We start from the raw sequence: 19,494 nt of genomic DNA, 5'->3' as shown, positions 1-19,494 counted from the left end.
CGAGAGGCTGTGAGGGCAATCATTTTACCTCGAAAGACTGCCTTCGCTGCGTCCCATAAAGTATTTGGAGACACCTCTCCATTATCATTATTTTGTCAATATGTTTCAAATTCCTGTTGAATCTGTTTCTGTACTGCTTTGTCATTTAAGATGCTCGTATTAAGTCTCCAAAGTGTATTTTTCCATTGATGAGTTAGTTGCAGGGTTAGGTACACCCCCGAGTGGTCAGATACATCCCTGATCCCTATCTTACAGTCCCTGACTCTGTACCAGTCTGATTTAGACATAAATAAGTAATGAATTCGTGAATATACAGAGTGGCATGGGGAATAATAGGTGAATTGTTTTTCTCCTGGATGAGATTCTCTCCACACGTCAATCAAACCCAGCTCTGCAAGCATCCGCTGAACTAAAATGGCAGTTGGACTTTTCTTTTGCCTCTGATTAGATGTATCTAATTTAGGCTGAAGTTGAACATTAAGATCACCACCAAAAATTAGAATTCCTTGTCACTTTAGCCATTCCTGCTGGTGCAGGGACTCAAAACAGCGATCTTTTAGTCCCAAAGCTGCTTCTCGAACCGTTAGGCCGTGGCTTCCCCAAGACGAGATTACATGTTTATTCATTACATGTTACCAAGAAGAAATGTGCACTAGGCCATGCTGTAATTGAAGAATAAACCAAACGTGATCTTAACATTTGACCTCTGGTTATAAAATCATGGTTCTTTTATTCTTTTGATTTCGTTTAGGATCCTGATATTTAAAACCACTATATAACAATATGGACAACCTGAATTTTTAAAGCAGATACACAGAGCCTTTATTTTTAAATACATTTCTGAGTGGATAGTATCTCCTTCCTTGACTCTTGTATGCTGCATAAATGCGAATAAAAAAAAATATTTTTGAGAGTTAAAATCGACCGCAAAGTTGGCATTCGAGCTGAGCCAGCCAGCCCTGAGTGCATGACGTCACTGCGATAACCGGTTTTAAGGCCAAGGCCTTTTACAGCTATAGACCAAAGTCATATCAATAAAAATTTATGGTGAAAGTAAGAAATACGGTCACCGACGTGCTCGACTAAGACTGATTTGACGTCATTGATTGTGGGTTGACTCTCATTAAAACAGGACGGGTGTTATAGCTTATGCAACATACATGTACATGCATGCATTTTCACTGATAAAACGTAAAAGGCTCATTAAATAATCAGATGAACTGAGACGATCACATTCTGAAGCAAATTAAATAATCTTATACCGGGAACTTAAAGGATATGGGACATGAAACATAAAAGCACGCTATATCAGTTTCTTTCCATTAAAAATATGAATTAATTGCATCAACAAATACAAAATCATCTATTAAATTCAGCAAAATCGTTATATTCGTGATGATTATATGGCATTTCTGCTCGACTTCCGATATGCATTTTTTGCAACCGGAAGAGCCGCTGTCATGTGATCATACGTCACAAAAACTTTCGGGCACAGCACAAGCGGGTAGATGAATGGAGAAGTGGATGACAAGAAAATTGTTTTTATAGTCTTTAAAGTACATTGGACATCGTGGTGTATTGTGCTGCTTATGGTTGCAATAATTCCAATGGGAAATGCCCTGGAGTAAGTTTTTTTTTGCATTCCCCAAGGACCCGAAGCTGAGGAAAGTGTGGGCTCACCTGCGCATGCGCAGTGGGCTTCGCGCATGCGCAGTAGGCTTGGTAGGACAACTTTACAGAACACCTGTTGAAAAAAACTTTGCACCTACTGTTTCCCACAAACTGTATTCGGACCATTTCACTGAGGATTCTTTCAACATTAATACTCAGGTACTGAGCGATATTAATTCATGAAACATGAAACAGGAAGTATAAGGATGAGAAAAAAAAAACAGTTCAAATCGGGAAGCCGCGCACACCTGCGCCAGGCTGCACAAATGCGCGCAGCTTCCCGACCCAAACCGCCTCTCTCTCATCCTTACACTTCATGCCTCATGCTCCATGAACCAACATCGCTATTTATTTTTTTTTTAATTGGATCTGCGCGATTCAGCCGTGAAAAAGGCAGCATCCGCCGAAAGGCGCGCTGTTTGCATCCCTGCACGGAGGCCAGGGGACAGGGCAGGAATATTTTTGTTGATATGAGTGATCCAGTGCGATTTCGCGACCCCCCTGTTGAAGACCTCTGCGCTAAGCGACTGAAAGCCGAGGTAAGGATTAGTATTATAATTTTGGGTGTATCAATTATTGATTATCATAATTCTGACTCGTTTCGCCATTTTGAATGTTTTCATCTCGGACTCTGGAAGCATTGTATCTCAATCAATCTCGAAAAATATCAGCAAAAAAAAAAACTAGCTTGCAACGGACTTTAGCTAGATCTATGATGAACTTTCAATGTATGATACAAAAATAATACTTCTTTCAACAGATCATTAGCCTTTGAGCAGAATTGTTTTTAACTTACCAGGAAGTGTTATCCAGCCGACCGCTTTCAGTTTCATGGGGATTGAATGAACTCTCACTCTCAGAATCATCTGACCCGTCAGAGTAAAGACAAGATCCATGTTCATGTGAATTTCCAGCTATCGGTTCGAATTGATAGGGTCTAACTTCACATCTCTGTGAAACATCGGGAACATCACTGTCGATGGTGTCCATTTCGGTAACCTGTTTACATTAGATACCCAAAGTGCTGGCTCTTTGGAAAGTTTTTGTGACGTCACGGGTCACGTGACCACCTAGCTCATTAACGAATCCTTGTTTTACGCTGATGTATAGAAAAACTTGAATAATGTCATGATTTTCACATTTTTGACGCCCTGCAGTGATTTAGATGGCATTTCTTATGTCCTTTATACATAATTATACCCAGAAAAAAATCCATGTCCCATATCCTTTAAACACAATACAAGTTACATGTATTAATCTAAATGCAGGTAAACAACGTTTTTTTTTTTTTAATCCAAATGAGAGTCGGAGCTTACCCGTCTGTGTTCTCGCTTCTTGGAGGCTGACCTTGTGGCTGATTGTTTTGAAACATATAATAATTATTTATATTCCATTCAAATCAAGGATATATTTTTTTTATGTCAAGAATAACAGTTCGGATTTTCTAAGTTTTATTGTATACATTTAAGATTTATCATTTATATTTAAGAATATCGATAGAAGTATATATTTCAGATTTTATTCATATTTATTTATAGCTGGTATCCCCAATTAGTAGGCTACTTGTGGCCAGCTATAAGTTTGACACTTTAATAAAGTTGTTGATTGATTGATTTTGAGCACATTGAATTTCATTTACACCTGGATATATTATAGCTAATTCAGGCAGATGAGACATATGCAAATGATAGGCAAATAGAACACCGTCAGTGGGTTTAAAAAGGCAGAAAATATACAAGCGAACTGAAGGCTTGGTATGAGGCTAGCATGTTTAGGCTAGATATGACTAGCATGGTAGCACGTCTTTGTTTTTCATTCATACTGACTTAAAATACATAATTTATCCGGTCTCTAGAGTTTAGTCTGCTGTAAGCATGGCGGTTGGTCACTTCCCTACTAAAGCCATCCTGATCGACTCCAGCATGTTTGACATGACCTCCTGTTCTGTTTTTCAGCAGTGATGAAGTGTTTGATGTTTCAGGGGGTCAGGCCACCTCAGGCCTATAATTGAAGCTGTCCATGCTCATCCCTTTTCTCTTTAACCCTGCCCTACTTTTTGCCTTGTTCTGTCACTGCAGCTGTGTGTCAGAGCGCTCACCTGTCATCCCTCATTTATTTTTCAGACCAAAGTGACATCCGTCCATCGGGGATCCGCCGCCGAGACTCATCACAGGAAGGTAAGGACGAGACCTGCGATTAAAGTGGGATCATGATGATGGGATTATAATCCAGAACGGGGATTGCATGCTGATTAGATTCACATGAAGTTATCCAGGACACATCCTACAGTTTTAATATTTTTCATAAATTAGAGACACTTGAGATGTTAAATAACTCGGCATTAGCATTAGCTATTGGGCTCAGATAACCAAATGTCATTAAATAAGGTCAGGGTTTCAATATTTTGATTATACAAATGATCTGAATGGAGTTCACACCTCTAACGTTGCTGGATTTTCATCTCATCTCATTATCTGTAGCCGCTTTATCCTGTTCTACAGGGTCGCAGGCAAGCTGGAGCCTATCCCAGCTGACTACGGGCGAAAGGCGGGGTACACCCTGGACAAGTCGCCAGGTCATCACAGGGCTGGCACATAGACACAGACAACCATTCACACTCACATTCACACCTACGGTCAATTTAGAGTCACCAGTTAACCTAACCTGCATGTCTTTGGACTGTGGGGGAAACCGGAGCACCTGGAGGAAACCCACGCGGACACGGGGAGAACATGCAAACTCCGCACAGAAAGGCCCTCACCGGCCACGGGGCTCGAACCCGGACCTTCTTGCTGTGAGGCGACAGCGCTAACCACTACACCACCGTGCCGCCCAGCTGGATTTTTCTTAAGAAAAAAAATGAGGGATAGAAAATGTGGACTGGAAAAGCAATTTGGTTTCTTTGCTGTTTATTTAAAATTGAAAAATAAAATAAGAGAGCAAGTCTTGATATTGTAAATATCGAATAAGAGTCTAGTTTAGCGTCAGTATAACAGTTATTCCGCGAAATCGAGTCGTACATGAGCTGATAGCCGATGAGACACGTAGCGCGGAGTCAGCTGTAAACCATGTACGACGAGATTGAGTGGAATAACTGTTTTATTCTATCCACATTCACTGGATTTTGAGAAAGAGAGCATTTTTATTTTTTGCAAATCCGATAAATAAAAACTTTATACACAACGTAGGACAAAATCATTTCCGGTTAATGTAAACAAACCGGCGAAATGACAGGAGCGATTTGTGAAAAATGCTATAATAATAATTCTTGGAAAAAAAAAAGAGATGTTCTTACCATCAAATACTTTTATTCCATTTTTTTTTTTGTATTTTTTGGGGTTTTGTTTTCGAGTAGAGTTTTTATTTCATCCTCGGTTGGTTCAGCAACACATGCCGCCATTTTGTTTTTCTCTAATCACAGTATATGAGCTGATAGCCTCGTGGTAGAGTAGCCAATCAGAGCGCACGATTGCTCATACCCAGTGAATGTGGATCGAATAATGTATGAATAGTCCTGGTTCATTCCAGTCAGTGCACGTGTGGTTTAATTTAACAAAATGGCTTTCACTCTCATTAATCAGCAGCTTCTAAAATAGCACTCGATCCAGCATACCCTACTGTTTTGCGCTTTATTGTAAATTGTACACCGACAGTTATTTAGCCACCAGAATAGACAGTCAGCAAGGGGTTAAATACGGTCACTGTTTTCATATTTTCAACTAATTTTCAACGTGTTTGGTTTGTGAAGCGAAACGCAAAGCGACGCAACAGATTTCTAATCCGTCCGCAGCTCTGTGAAGTCATTTCCGAACAGTCAGGATTCAGAGGACTTTTCATATCATGAAACAGTGAGTGGTTAAAGGAATTCTGAACGAGAAACAATAAAGAAAATTGTGATCTCTGCAGTGGTGCATTATTAAAGATAATACTCTACAGAGTGTATGTACAAAACTGCAGTCTCGATGAAAAGTAAGACAGTCAAGGACAATGTAAGAAAATCTGTGTTTATAATACAGAGCAGCATAAAAAAAAACAACAATACAACACATTTTCTTAGGCTGAAATCGTAACGTTCATAGCTCAGGCTGGGAGAAAGTATGCCGCGGGCTGTGCTCTCACTCACTCTCTCGCTCGCTCACTTGCTGTAAAGAGAGAGTCTCTGACTTGTTTTGTAGATGCAGCCATGTGTGAAACAGAGTCGGCCTCTCATCTGCACTCTCATCTCTGATACATTAGCTTGGTTATGATGGCTTTAACCCGACGCTTCTCTCTCTCTCTCTCTCTCTCTCTCTCTCTCTCTCTCTCTGTGTCTCTCTCCTTTTGTGTCTCTCTTCTTTTGTCTGTGTGCTGATATACACACGCACACACACTGTTCTCATTTCATTCCTTTCTCAGAAAATTTCCAGGGACCACTGATGGCAATATGCGCATTTATTTCTCTCCATTGAGAATTCACTGTCTCCCCGTCCAGTTAAAATTCATCACTTGTCTGTCGAGATGGGCCACATTTTCATTTAAAGTGGCAGCTTGGGCAGAGCACTGGCAAAATATGCAGAACGACCCCTATAACCTCTGCTGTTCGTCTTCTATCATCTTATCCTATCTTGGATTCTTCCTTGTCTGGTTTTTAAATTTGCGCTAGTAGCGCTGGCGCAAATCGTTACTCTGACTCCGGATCTTTCTACTTTATCATTCTTATTAATATTCTTATTATTATTCTCCTAACATTTTTAGGACGCTATTTCTTCCTCAGTTTTCAACCAATCATCACTAGATTTCACATGAAGAATACCTCTGGGCTGAATTACGTTGCTGTGACTTTTGGTGCTGATCTGGATCACTGATCCGGAATGATCCATGAAAAACTGGATTTATTTTTTTTTCAATCACTTATAACTCTGTCAGTTTTCATGATTTTTTTTTCCAATCAGTTTTTATTATCCCCCGCTGGCCGAAAGGCGATGTCTGTCTGCCCGTCCGTCCGTCTGTCCATCCGTCTGTCCTGGGAAGGGTGCTCACCTTCTTAAATCAACTCCTCTCACAATTTGTGGAGGAATTCCACGAAACTTGGCAGGATTCTTTGATATATGTCAGTAATACGCATATTTCAATTTCGTTCAATTCAGTCGCATTTTACCAGAGTTATGGCATAGTTGCCAGCGGGAGATATTGTGATCTCAGAGCACTCGTTTTATTTTGTTCAGGGCGACAGGGCGCAACTTTTAAGTACGTACAGTGCCTTGAAAAAGTATTCATACCCCTTGAACTTTTTCACATTTTTCCACCTTACAACCACGAACTTAAAAGTTTTTTATTGAGATTTTATGTGATAGACCAACACAGAGTAGCACATAATTGTGAAGTGAAACGAATACGATAAATGGTCTTCAAAATTTTAAACAAATAAAAATCTGAAAAATGTGGTGTGCATTAGTATTCAGCCCCCCTGTACTCCGATACCTCTAAATACGATCCAGTGCAATCAACTGCTTTCAGAAGTCATCTAATTAGTTAATAGAGTCCTACTGTGTGTAATTTACTCTCAGCATAAATACACTTGTTCTGTGAAGGCCTCAGTGGTTTGTTAGAGAACACTGAAGAACAAACAGCATCATGAAGACCAAAGAACTCACCAGACAGGTCAGGGATAAAGTTCTGGAGAAGTTTAAAGCAGGGTTAGGTTATAAAAAAATATCCCAAGCTCTGAACATCTCAAGAAGCACTGTTCAATCCATCATTCAAAAATGGAAAAAGTACGGCACAACTGCAAACCTACCAAGACATGGCCGTCCACCTAAACTGACAGAGCGAGCAAGGAGAGCACTGGTCAGAGAAGCAGCCAAGAGGCCCATGATCACTCTGGAGGAGCTGCAGAAATCCACAGCTCAGGTGGGAGAATCTGTGCACAGGACAACTATAAGTCGTACACTCCACAAATCTGGCCTTTTTGGAAGAGTGGCAAGAAGAAAGCCATTGTTGAAAGACAGGCATAAGAAGCCATGTAGGGGACACAGCAAACATGTGGAAGAAGGTGCTTTGGTCAGATGAGACCAAAGTTGAACTTTTTGGCCTAAATGCAAAGCGCTATGTGTGGCGGAAAACTAACACTGCTCATCACCCTGCACACACCATCCCCACTGTGAAACATGGTGGTGGCAGCATCATGCTATGGGGATGCTTTTCTTCAGCAGGGACAGGGAAGCTGGTCAGAGTTGATGGGAAGATGGATGGAGCTAAATACAGGGCAATCCTGGAAGAAAACCTGTTGGAGGCTGCAAAAGACTTGAGACTGGGAAGGAGATTCACTTTCCAACAAGACAATGACCCTAAACATACAGCCAGAGCTACAATGGAATGGTTTAGATCAAAGAATATTCATGTGTTAGAATGGCCCAGTCAAAGTCCAGACCTAAATCCCATTGAGCATCTGTGGCAAGACTTGAAAATTGCTGTTCACAGACGCTCTCCATCCAATCTGGCTGAGCTTGAGCTATTTTGCAAAGAAGAATGGGCAAAAATTTCAGTGTCTAGATGTGAAAAGCTGGTAGAGACAGACCACAAAAGACTTGCAGCTGTAATTGCAGCAAAAGGTGGCTCTACAAAATATTGACGCAGGGGGGCTGAATACTAATGCACATCGCATTTTTCAGATTTTTATTTGTTTAAAATTTTGAAGACCATTTATCATTTTCGTTTCACTCCACAATTATGTGCTACTCTGTGTTGGTCTATCACATAAAATCTCAAGAAAAACATTTAAGTTCGTGGTTGTAAGGTGGAAAAATGTGAAAAAGATCAAGGGGTATGAATACTTTTTCAAGGCACTGTAGCGCTTTTCACAAGCAAAAGTCACAAAGTGCTTTACAAGGGCAGGTAAAAATACAGATGACACATGGATACAACTAACACAGTAAGATAAATAGTACACAATGAAGAATGTGCATAAGGAACGTGCATAAGGTTATCACCAAGATGGCGTCGCGGACGGTTGCCTCGGTACTTCGCTCTCTCTCGTACTTTCTACATTTTTGTGTATTTGTTGTGTGTGTGTTTCTTCGCTTGTCATATACTCTAGAGAAGAACTCATAAACATTGGATTAACCACCAGTAAAGTTCTTTCATCGGCTTTCATCAATCCGGAAATTTTTTCAGAGTTACTTGTCGGGGGAGCAGCAGCTCTCTATGGATTATGCCGGGGACGCCAGAGACACCGGGGGAAGCGAGCTGGTGCACTCGTCAGACTGAGGCAGCGGGGTTTTCGCACTGCGCTCCTGTCTATTCACCTGGCTAACGTCCGCTCTCTGGCCAATAAGATGGACGAACTGCTGCTCCTCAACACAGTTAACACAGATTTTAACAGATCTGCTGCCTTGTGCTTCACCGAAACCTGGCTCGGTGAGCACATCCCAGACTCTTCTCTCCACCTGCCTGGATTTCACCTGCACCGAGCAGACCGCGAAACGGAGCTCACGGGGAAAACGAGGGGAGGCGGAGTCTGCTTTTATATTAACGAAGGTTGGTGTACTGATGTCACAGTTCTAAATAAATCATGCAGTCCTCATCTGGAGTCATTATTCATAAACTGCAAACTGTTTTATACTCCGCGAGAGTTTTCCTCGTTTATTCTGGTTGGAGTTTACATCCCCCCTCAGGCGTGTGTTAATGAGGCGTTACAACACCTGGCTGACCAGATAAACAATGTGGAGAAAAACCACCCGGACTCTTTGCTCATTGTTTTGGGGGACTTTAACAGAGCAAACCTCAGCCATGAACTGCCAAAATATAAACAGCACATTAAGTGTCCCACCAGGGACTCTAACACTCTGGACCACTGTTACACTGTTTTAAAGGACTCGTATCACTCTGTCCCCCGTGCAGCCTTGGAACTATCTGATCACTGTATGATTCATCTTATCCCGTCCTACAGGCAGAAGCTGAAATCTGCTAAGCCTGTAGTTAAGACAGTGAGGAGATGGTCTGATGAAGCCAAAGTGGAACTACAACCCTGCTTTGACTGCACTGATTGGAGTGTTTTTGAGGCTGCAGCCTCAGACCTGCATGAACTGACTGATACTATGACATCTTACATCAGTTTTTGTGAGGATGTGTGTGTGCCCACCAAGACCTTCCGCACATACAATAACAACAAACCCTGGTTCACCGCAAAACTCAGACAGCTTCGCCAGGCCAAGGAGGAGGCCTACAGAAGTGGGGACAGAGTCCTGTACAAACAGGCCAGAAATACACTGACGAAAGAGGTGAAATCAGCTAAGGTGGTGTTTACATTAGACCGTATCAGCGGATCATCAGATTAACGTTTTTAAAACGATTTGTGTGCACACAGCAACGCCAATACACGATTCGCGTGCACACAGCAACGCCAATACACGGATACGCTAATCACATGACTAATTAGACGGCACGTAAGTTGAAATGTGTCAGTGCGGCTCAGCGCATCCTCCTCAGCGGCTGCGCTCCAAATCACTCCGCCCTGAACAGTGAGTGCCCTCTGGAGGGTGCGCACTCCGGCCCTGCGCAGCTCACAGAGCGCACGAGTGAAGCGCACGAGCAGTGATTCGGGACTGAGCCGCTGTGTGTGTGATCCCAGTGCATATCGGGCATGCGCAAGTCACTCACCACTTGCAAGTGGAAGGATGGCAAGCCTAAAGACAATCATAACTACACAATGGGCAGTATTTGCATCTTACCATGAACAACATTAAGAATGGCAAAGCATTATATTCATACTTTTATACTCTTTAATGAAAAACAAAAAGGTGATACAAGGCGGAAACAATAGCAGGAAGTGAAGTCCGCGCCGTTTTTCAGCAGTCGCGTCACATGACCAACGTGGCATGAACAACGCCAGCGAATCAGGAAGGTGGATGTCACAGTGACGTTGTCCAATGACGACGTCAGCTAGAGCTCAGCACTGCGTTTCCTCGTTCCTCAATGTTTACACAGCACCGGATCAGATACGAACTGGGTTGAATACGTGGGCCCTGGCGGATTCAAGTTGTTCTGCCTGTGGAGTCGTTTCCCGGCGTTTTAATGTGAACGGACAGTGCATCCGCGACGAAAATGAGACGGATACGGTTCTAATGTAAACACCACCTAAGAGGAGCTACGCTGAAAGGATCAAAAACAGCCTTTCAGCCAACGATCCGGCATCAGTGTGGACAGGCCTGAAGAATATCACTAACTACAGGAGACCATCCCCCTCCACTGCAATGAACCATCAACTGGCTGACGAGTTGAATGTGTTCTACTCCAGATTCGACAAATTCACACCTCCCCCCCCCAGACATTAAAGACCCATTCACACCCCCTGCTATTCTGCCTCCTCTCGCCTCTGACCCCACACCAGCACTCAAGATCTGTGAAGAGGATGTTTGTCAGCTTTTTCGCAGACAGAAGATCAGGAAGGCACCTGGCCCAGATGGTGTGTCACCCTCCTGTCTGAAGGTCTGTGCTGATCAGCTGGCTCCCATCTTCACCCAGATCTTCAATAGATCCCTGGAGCTGTGTGAAGTCCCCTCATGCTTCAAACGCTCCACAATAATCCCAGTTCCCAAGAAAACCACCATCACAGGACTTAATGACTACAGGCCTGTAGCTCTCACATCTGTAGTCATGAAGTCCTTTGAGAGACTGGTGTTGTCACACCTGAAGGTCATCACAGACCCCCTGCTGGACCCCCTGCAGTTTGCCTACCGGGCAAACAGGTCAGCGGATGATGCAATCAATATGGGACTGCACTACATCCTGCAACACCTTGACTCTGCAGGGACGTACGCCAGGATTCTGTTCGTGGACTTCAGTTCGGCATTCAACACCATTGTTCCAGACATCCTCCACACCAAGCTCACCCAGCTCACCGTGCCCTCCTCCACCTGTCAGTGGATTACAAACTTCCTGACTGACAGGATGCAGCAGGTGAGGATGGGGAGCATCATATCCAGCACCCGGACTGTCAGCACTGGCGCCCCCCAAGGGTGTGTGCTCTCCCCACTGCTCTTCTCCCTTTATACCAACGACTGCACCTCAAGAGACCCGTCTGTTAAACTCCTGAAATTTGCAGACGATACAACGGTCATCGGCCTCATCCGGGACGGTGACGAGTCTGCATACAGACGGGAGGTTGAACGGCTGGTCTGGTGGTGCGGTCAGAACAATCTGGAGCTGAACACACTCAAAACTGTGGAGATGACTGTGGACTTTAGGAGGAGCCCCCCCACTCTGCTGCCCATCACCAACAGCACTGTGACTGCCGTTGAAAGCTTCAGGTTTCTGAGTTCCACAATCTCTCAGGACTTGAAGTGGGAGACCAACACAGTCACTATCATCAAAAAGGCTCAGCAGAGGTCGTACTTTCTGCGCCAGCTCAGGAAGCTCAACCTGCCTAAGGAGCTGCTGACACAATTCTACTCTGCCATCATTCAGTCTGTTCTTTGCTCTTCCATCACTGTTTGGTTTGGATCGGTCACCAAACAGGAGAAGAACAGACTGCAATGGACAATAAGGTCTGCAGAGAAAATTATTGGTGTCAACCTGCCCTCCATCCAAGACTTATACTTGTCCAGAGTCAGGAAACGGGCAGGTAACATCTCTGCGGACCCATCACACCCTGATAATCTTTTAATTAGGGTTAGGGTTATCAAATGTCACTCCTAAGTTCCTCAGGCTCAAGCGAACAGCAGGCGAGAGAGACCCAATGTACAGTGGTGCTTGAAAGTTTGTGAACCCTTTAGAATTTTCTATATTTCTGCATAAATATGACCTAAAACAACATGAGATTTTCACACAAGTCCTAAAAGTAGATAAAGAGACCCCAGTTAAACAAATGAGACAAAAATATTATACTTGGTCATTTATTTATTGAGGAAAATGATCCAAGATTACATATCTGTGAGTGGCAAAAGTATGTGAACCTTTGCTTTCAGTATCTGGTGTGACCCCCTTGTGCAGCAATAACTGCAACTAAACGTTTCCAGTAACTGTTGATCAGTCCTGCACACTGGCTTGGAGGAATTTTAGCCCATTCCTCCATACAAAACAGCTTCAACTCTGGGATGTTGGTGGGTTTCCTCTCATGAACTGCTCGCTTCAGGTCCTTCCACAACATTTCGATTGGATTAAGGTCAGGACTTTGACTTGGCCATTCCAAAACATTCACTTTATTCTTCTTTAACCATTCTTTGGTAGAACGACTTGTGTGCTTTGGGTCGTTGTCTTGCTGCATGACCCGCCTTCTCTTGAGATTCAGTTCATGGACATTTTCCTTTAGAATTCACTGGTATAATTCAGAATTCATTGTTCCATCAATGATGGCAAGCCGTCCTGGCCCAGATGCAGCAAAACAGGCCCAAACCATGATACTACCACCAACATGTTTCACAGATGGGATAAGGTTCTTATGCTGGAAGGTTCTTATGCTGGAAGGTTCTTATGCAGTGTTTTACTTTCTCCAAACATAACGCTTCTCGCTTAAACCAGAAAATTCTATTTTGGTCTCATCCATCCACAAAACATTTTTCCAATAGCCTTCTGGCTTGTCCACATGATCTTTAGCAAACTGCAGACGAGCAGCAATGTTCTTTTTGGAGAGCAGTGGCTTTCTCCTTGCAACCCTGCCATGCACACCATTGTTGTTCGGTGTTCTCCTGATGGTGGACTCATGAACATTAACATTAGCCAATGTGAGAGAGGCCTTCAGCTGCTTAGAAGTTCCCCTGGGATCCTTTGTGACCTCGCTGACTATTACATACCTCGCTCTTGGAGTGATCTTTGTTGGTCGACCACTCCTGGGGAGGGTAACAATGGTCTTGAATTTCCTCCATTTGTACACAGTCTGTCTGACTGTGGATTGGTGGAGTCCAAACTCTTTAGAGATGTTTTTGTAACCTTTTCCAGCCTGATGAGCATCAACAAGGCTTTTTCTGAGGTCCTCAGAAATCTCCTTTGTTCATGCCATGATACCTTCCACAAGTGTGTTGTGAAGATCAGACTTTGATAGATCTCTGTTCTTTAAATAAAACAGGGTGTCCACTCACACCTTGAAAACACCTGACTCTAATTTCACCTTCAGATTAACTGCTAATCCTAGAGGTTCACATACTTTTGCCACTCACAGATATGTAATATTGGATCATTTTTCTCAATAAATAAATGGCCAAGTATAATATTTTTGTCTCATTTATTTAACTGGGTTCTCTTTATCTACTTTTAGGACTTGTGTGAAAATCTGAGGATGTTTTAGGTCATATTTATGCAGAAATATAGAAAATTCGAAAGGGTTCACAAACTTTCAAGCGCCACTGTACAGGGTTAGTCAAAATTATGTTAACACTAATGGATTATTTTTTTTCTCCTGAATGTGTGGTGCGCCGTGACCACTGCTGGTGTAATTGGGCCCTACTTTTTTTGACACCCCAGCAGTGACGTCAGACGTCTACTTACAGATGGTGCAGCAGTACACCATTGATGAACTTCTACTATAGATCCGATTGGCGGGGTATTTCCAACAGGATGGCGCACCGTCGCATTTTGGCTGTACTGTTTGTGCTTATCTCGACCACACATTTCCAGGTCAATGGATAGGTCATGGTGGACCATTTCCGTGGCCTCCACACTCCCCTGATTTAATGCCCTGCGATTTCTGGTTATGGGGTATGATGGAGTGCATAGGAGTGTATAGCAGGAAAGTTCGTGATATCAGTGAGCTCAAGGACAGAATAAGGACTGGGGTATCATCTATTCCCAGTGAAATGTGTGTCTGGGCTTTAAATGCTACTGTTGCTCGCTAGTTTTTGTGTGTTGAACACGATGGCGGACAGGTTGACACCGTCCTCTAAATCATCTTGCACATATGATGTCTGTTTTGTGAATAAATGGTTTCTACCATTTAAGTGTTAACATGATTTCAACTAACCCTGTATTGTTTGATCTTATGTATAATATTGTCTGGAGCAATAAAGGCCTCTGCATGCTCTTGCGACGAGGCTTTCGCAGATAGCTTTTCGCAGACAGTTGTAATTTATTGTTGAGCGGGGGAATAGGCGTGCGCGATGTTATTCACCGGCACAACGCAAGGGGGCGCGAAGTCGCTAGGAGTAGTTGGTGGGTGTGGTTAGTGGAGTGTTTATCCTCCGGTAACTTATAATGACTTGAACTTTTTTTTTTTATAATGACTAGAACTGGAGTCGTATAGATGTACGTACTTCCTCACTTCCTCAATCAACCGCTCTTCATGCTGCTCCATCTTCGCTCGTGTTTTTAAAAATGCCGATCGTGAAAACAAAACAAACCGGGAAAGTAGGGAAGCGGAAGTGCGTGTACAGCGGGTAGAGTGGACCAATCAGAGCCCTCTTGTCTGCGGCGCTGTCTGCGAGGCTTCTGCGGTGGTCACAATTTTTGGGAGGTGCGCGCAGAGCGTCTGCGAAGGTGGGGGGGGCTACGCAGACACTGTCTGCGACACCGTCTGCGAGGACTGGGTTGTCAGCATAAATTGACCTTAAGTAAGACCTCTGTCTTGTCTGTATTTAACTGTAAGAACTTTTCCTGACTAAGCGTCATTCCGTATCTCTTACCGTTCCGGATCTATAGGTTACGGAGACCAGATGTCCCGGTTTGTAACAGCTAGCACAAATTACTCTGACTTTTTAGTCACAGTCTCTATCTAGCCTTCTCTTTTCCTTTCTCTTCCTCATGACATTCCCACCTGTCATCATTCAAGCGATGATGATTATTAACCACCGTTATTAGGCTGCATTTTTCAACCTTCGTGTCAAGTATCAAGAGCTATTCATAGCACTGACAGTGCAGCAAGAGTGACAGAGAAATCTCTGTTCGTGTAATCCAACGCCCACAGCTTCCCGGATTATAGCGTCTCTACCACACGCTGACCACTGGCTCAGCACGTGCTGAATGTGCGATTTATCTGATTATCTCACAGATCAGTCATGACGCACAGCATCCACACGCTGCCACCAGCTTTCAGAAGAACACAGCAGCTTAGGGAAGCAGCCTTGCAGTTTTATAAGAGAGGTTTCTATTCGGGTTTGAATAAACAATACAGTTAAACAAGTATTGCTTCGGGATACAATTCAAGTCCTTTTAATCCTTTAATGAAATTACTCCTAAAACAGTTTACACTATACTAGGGGGAAATATATATATATACACACACACACACACACACACACACACACACAGTGGGGAAAATAATTACTTGATCTCCTGCTGATTTTGTAAGTTTGCCTGGTTACAAAGAAATGAGCAGTCTGTGATTTTTATGGTACTTTTATTTGAACAAACAGAGACAGAATATCAATAAAAAAAAAGTCCAGAAAAAAAAACACGCACATAAAGGTTTTAAATTCATTTGTATTTGATCGAGTGAAATAAGTATTTGGTCCCTAAGCAAAACATGACTTCGTACTTGGTGGAGAAACCCTTGTTGGCAAGCACAGAAGTCAGATGTTTCTTGTAGTTGGTCACCAGGTTTGCACACATCTCAGGAAGGATTTTGGTCCGCTCCTCTTTACAGATCCTCTCCATATTCTGAAGGTTTCGAGGCTGTCACTTGGCAACTCGAAGTTTCAGCTCCCTCTACAAATTTTCTATAGGATTAAGGTCTGGAGACTGGCTAGGCCACTCCATGACCTTAGTGTGCTTCTTCTTGAGCCACTCCTTTGTTGTCTCAGCCGTATGTTTTGGGTCGTTGTCATGCTGGAAGACCCATCCACGACCCACCTTCAGTGCTCTGACTGAGGGAAGGAGATTCTCTTCCAAGATCTTACGGTACATTGCCCTGTCCATCGGTCCCTCAATGTGGTGAAGTCGTCCTGTACCCTTAGCAGAGAAACAGCCCCAAAACATAATGTTTCCACCTCCATGCTTGACAGTGGGGATGGTGTTCTTGGGATTGTATTCAGCATTTCTCTCCCTCCAAACATGACAAGTTGAGTTGATGCCAAAGAGTTCAATTTTGGTCTCATCTGACCACGTCTCCACCTCCCAAGCCTTCTCTGAATCATTTAGGTGCTCACTGGCAAGCTTCAGACAGGCCTGTACATGTGTCTTCTTGAGCAGGGGGACCTTGCAGGCACTGCAGGATTTCAGTCCATTATGGCCTAGTACGATACCAGTGGTTTTCTTGGTGACTATGGTCCCAGCTGCCTTGAGCTCATTAACAAGCTCCTCCCGTGTAGTTCTGAGCTGTAAGGGCAACAGCCTTGAAATTGCTTTTGTTTACTTCATTAGTTATTGGTAATTTGTTCCACATTACTACTGTCCTTGGATAAAAGGAGTACTTATAAACATTATTAGATACACTAAGTTGGTGGAAAGGACGACTGTTTGGTAATCTGGTAGCTGTTGTTATTTGATGCACCTCGGGAGGGAAGCTGATGCCAACATGTCCCATCAAAATGTTGTAGAACATGCTTGTTTGGAAGAGGAGTCTACGATCTTCAAGGGAATCCCAGCCAAGACGTTCAGTCAACGGTGAAATGTGACTGAAATGCAAATAATCGTCAAAAACAAATCTTGCAGCTTGGTGTTGAACCACTTCAATTTGGTTGATGTTCTATTTGGCGTAAGGATTCCAGGCACTATAAGAATATTCAGGTCTTGGAAGCACCAGGGTACGGTAGGCTGTGTAGTCCAAGGTAGGCCTTGACTTTTGGATTACAAGCTCCCAGGATACTACGCAAGAGTCCAAGGGTAGAATTTGCCTTCTTGCAGATGTTATTGACATGTTCAGTCCAACACGACTTATCTGATATGGTGATTCCAAGATATTTTGTTGAATTAACTCTAGAGATCAAATGGCCATTTAGGAAATAGCTGAATATGTTTGGACTTTTCTTGCATGTTATGCCAAGATGATAACATTTCTTAATGTTAAATTCAAGTTGCCAAGTTTTGGACCCAGGTGATAGTTGTTCAAGAAAAGTCATTTTGTGAAGACCAACAGTCTTGTATATTACTTAGAAGAAGAAGAAGCCTTTATTTGTCACATACACACTCAAGCACAGTGAAATTCATCCTCTGCATTTAGCCCATCTGAAGCAGTGAACACGCGCGCACACCCAGAGCAGTGGGCAGCCATACTACAGCGCCCAGGGAGCAGTCAGGGGTTTAGGTACCTTGCTCAAGGGCACTTCAGCCCAAGGCCGCTTCATGTTAACCTAACCGCATGTCTTTGAACTGTGGGAGAAACCAGAGCACCCAGAGGAAACCCACGTAGACAGGGGGAGAACATGCAAACTCCACACAGAAAGGCCCCCCATTAGCCACTGGGCTCGAACCCAGAACCTTCTTGCTGTGAGGCGACAGTGCTAACCACTACACCACTGTTCTTCCCACTTATCTCTCTGTAGAGGATACAGTTATCTGCAAATAGACGCAAGTTTGATTTTACAGATGATATGTCGTTTATGCTGAAGCAAGAATAAGGCAGGTCCTAAAATGGAGCCCTGCAGAGCTCCAGACAGCACAGGTTTAGAAGAGGAATGGACACCATTTATTGAAACCACTTGGGAGCAACTGGACAAGAAGCCCTTGAGCCACATAAGCATATTTCCCCTAATTCCATAATAATCAAGTTTGATCAGCAATCTCTGGTGCGGGACTGAGTCAAAGACTTTGGAGAAATAAAGTAACATAACATCGGTTTGACTGTGCATGTTGATTGACTTTGCCGAGTCATGAATAGCTGAAATCAGTTGGGTTTCGCAAGAGTACCGTTGCCTAAAACCATGTTGCTCATTAATGAAGATCTTGTTATATGATAGATGTTTAGCCATATGGCTAAGAATAATATGTTCCATAACTTTGCAACAAATGGAAGTCAGAGAAATTGGACGATAGTTGGACGGGTCAGATTTATCGTCTTTCTTGAAGACTGCAGTAACAAGAGCTTTTGTCCAGTCAGATGGAACAGCGTTACAGTTATATGACTGCTGGAATGTGAAAGCGAGCCACTCCAAGGCTGACTGAGAGATCCCGTTTAAGCACTCTTGCTGGTAATTTGTCTGGCCCACATGCTTTCTGGGGATTCAACTCCATTTGGTGAGAACTGCAAGTCTGTAATGGATTGGAAAGATGATGGTCCCACAAGTCAGGCTGATCCAATGTGATTCAGTTCAGCCCTTTTGTACACCGCTGGACCAAGTTTCCAGTTCATATCAGTTTTTCTTTACAGCCCTATTTTGTACTGAATATGAAACACGGGTCCACAAGGTCAGTACAGTTGACTGGATATTGATTGAAACCTCTACACTACACTGGAGAGCAAGAATGTTTCCTCTTCATGTTTTTCTATGATAAACAGGCTCTTTCTATGATGAGGGGTTACAGATGCCATATGCCAGGTTTGTGGTTGTGTAGCATGAGTGAGAATAAATAGAAATAATAAATATCAAATATATTTTTTGTGGTCATTGGATGCGTGTTAGATTGTATTGATAAAACGAGCAAGGTATCTTGTTGGATTTTTATTTTTTTTTAATCCATGTCTTCGTCAAATACTGCGCTATTTTGGAGACCCGTTTTGTGACAAAATTGGTGCTGGTATTTCAATCCGATGTCACACTAATAAAATAAAATGAAAATTTTACTCTAGTGTACTGATGGAAAGCCTTAAAGTGCCATTCCACCATTGGATGTATTTTTTTGGCATAAAATACAATATATTTTATGACAACATGACTAGACAGAGAAATCGTTTAGCTTCAAAATGATATATCAAACGTAATTTTTTGACAACGACAAGTATATTAATTTTGCGACCAAAGTCACCTACCCTTTTAATTTCCG

At 43.0% G+C, this 19,494-nt stretch overlaps 1 protein-coding gene across 1 annotated transcript in view; it reads left to right on the top strand.

The window, feature by feature from the left end:
* vps8 (VPS8 subunit of CORVET complex) overlaps positions 1–19,494 on the top strand; it is a 414,958-nt gene that overhangs the window by 344,737 nt on the left and 50,727 nt on the right. The window contains exon 43 of the mRNA XM_060898945.1: positions 3,795–3,848. Within this exon, the coding sequence (XP_060754928.1) occupies positions 3,795–3,848 (54 nt within the window). The remainder of the gene's footprint in view (positions 1–3,794; positions 3,849–19,494) is intronic.

Source organism: Neoarius graeffei, chromosome 18 (genome assembly GCF_027579695.1).
Source record: "Neoarius graeffei isolate fNeoGra1 chromosome 18, fNeoGra1.pri, whole genome shotgun sequence".
Classification (NCBI taxonomy): Eukaryota; Metazoa; Chordata; class Actinopteri; order Siluriformes; family Ariidae; genus Neoarius; species Neoarius graeffei.
Note: the sequence above shows the minus strand (reverse complement) of the source record. Positions and strands in the feature narration are given on the sequence as shown.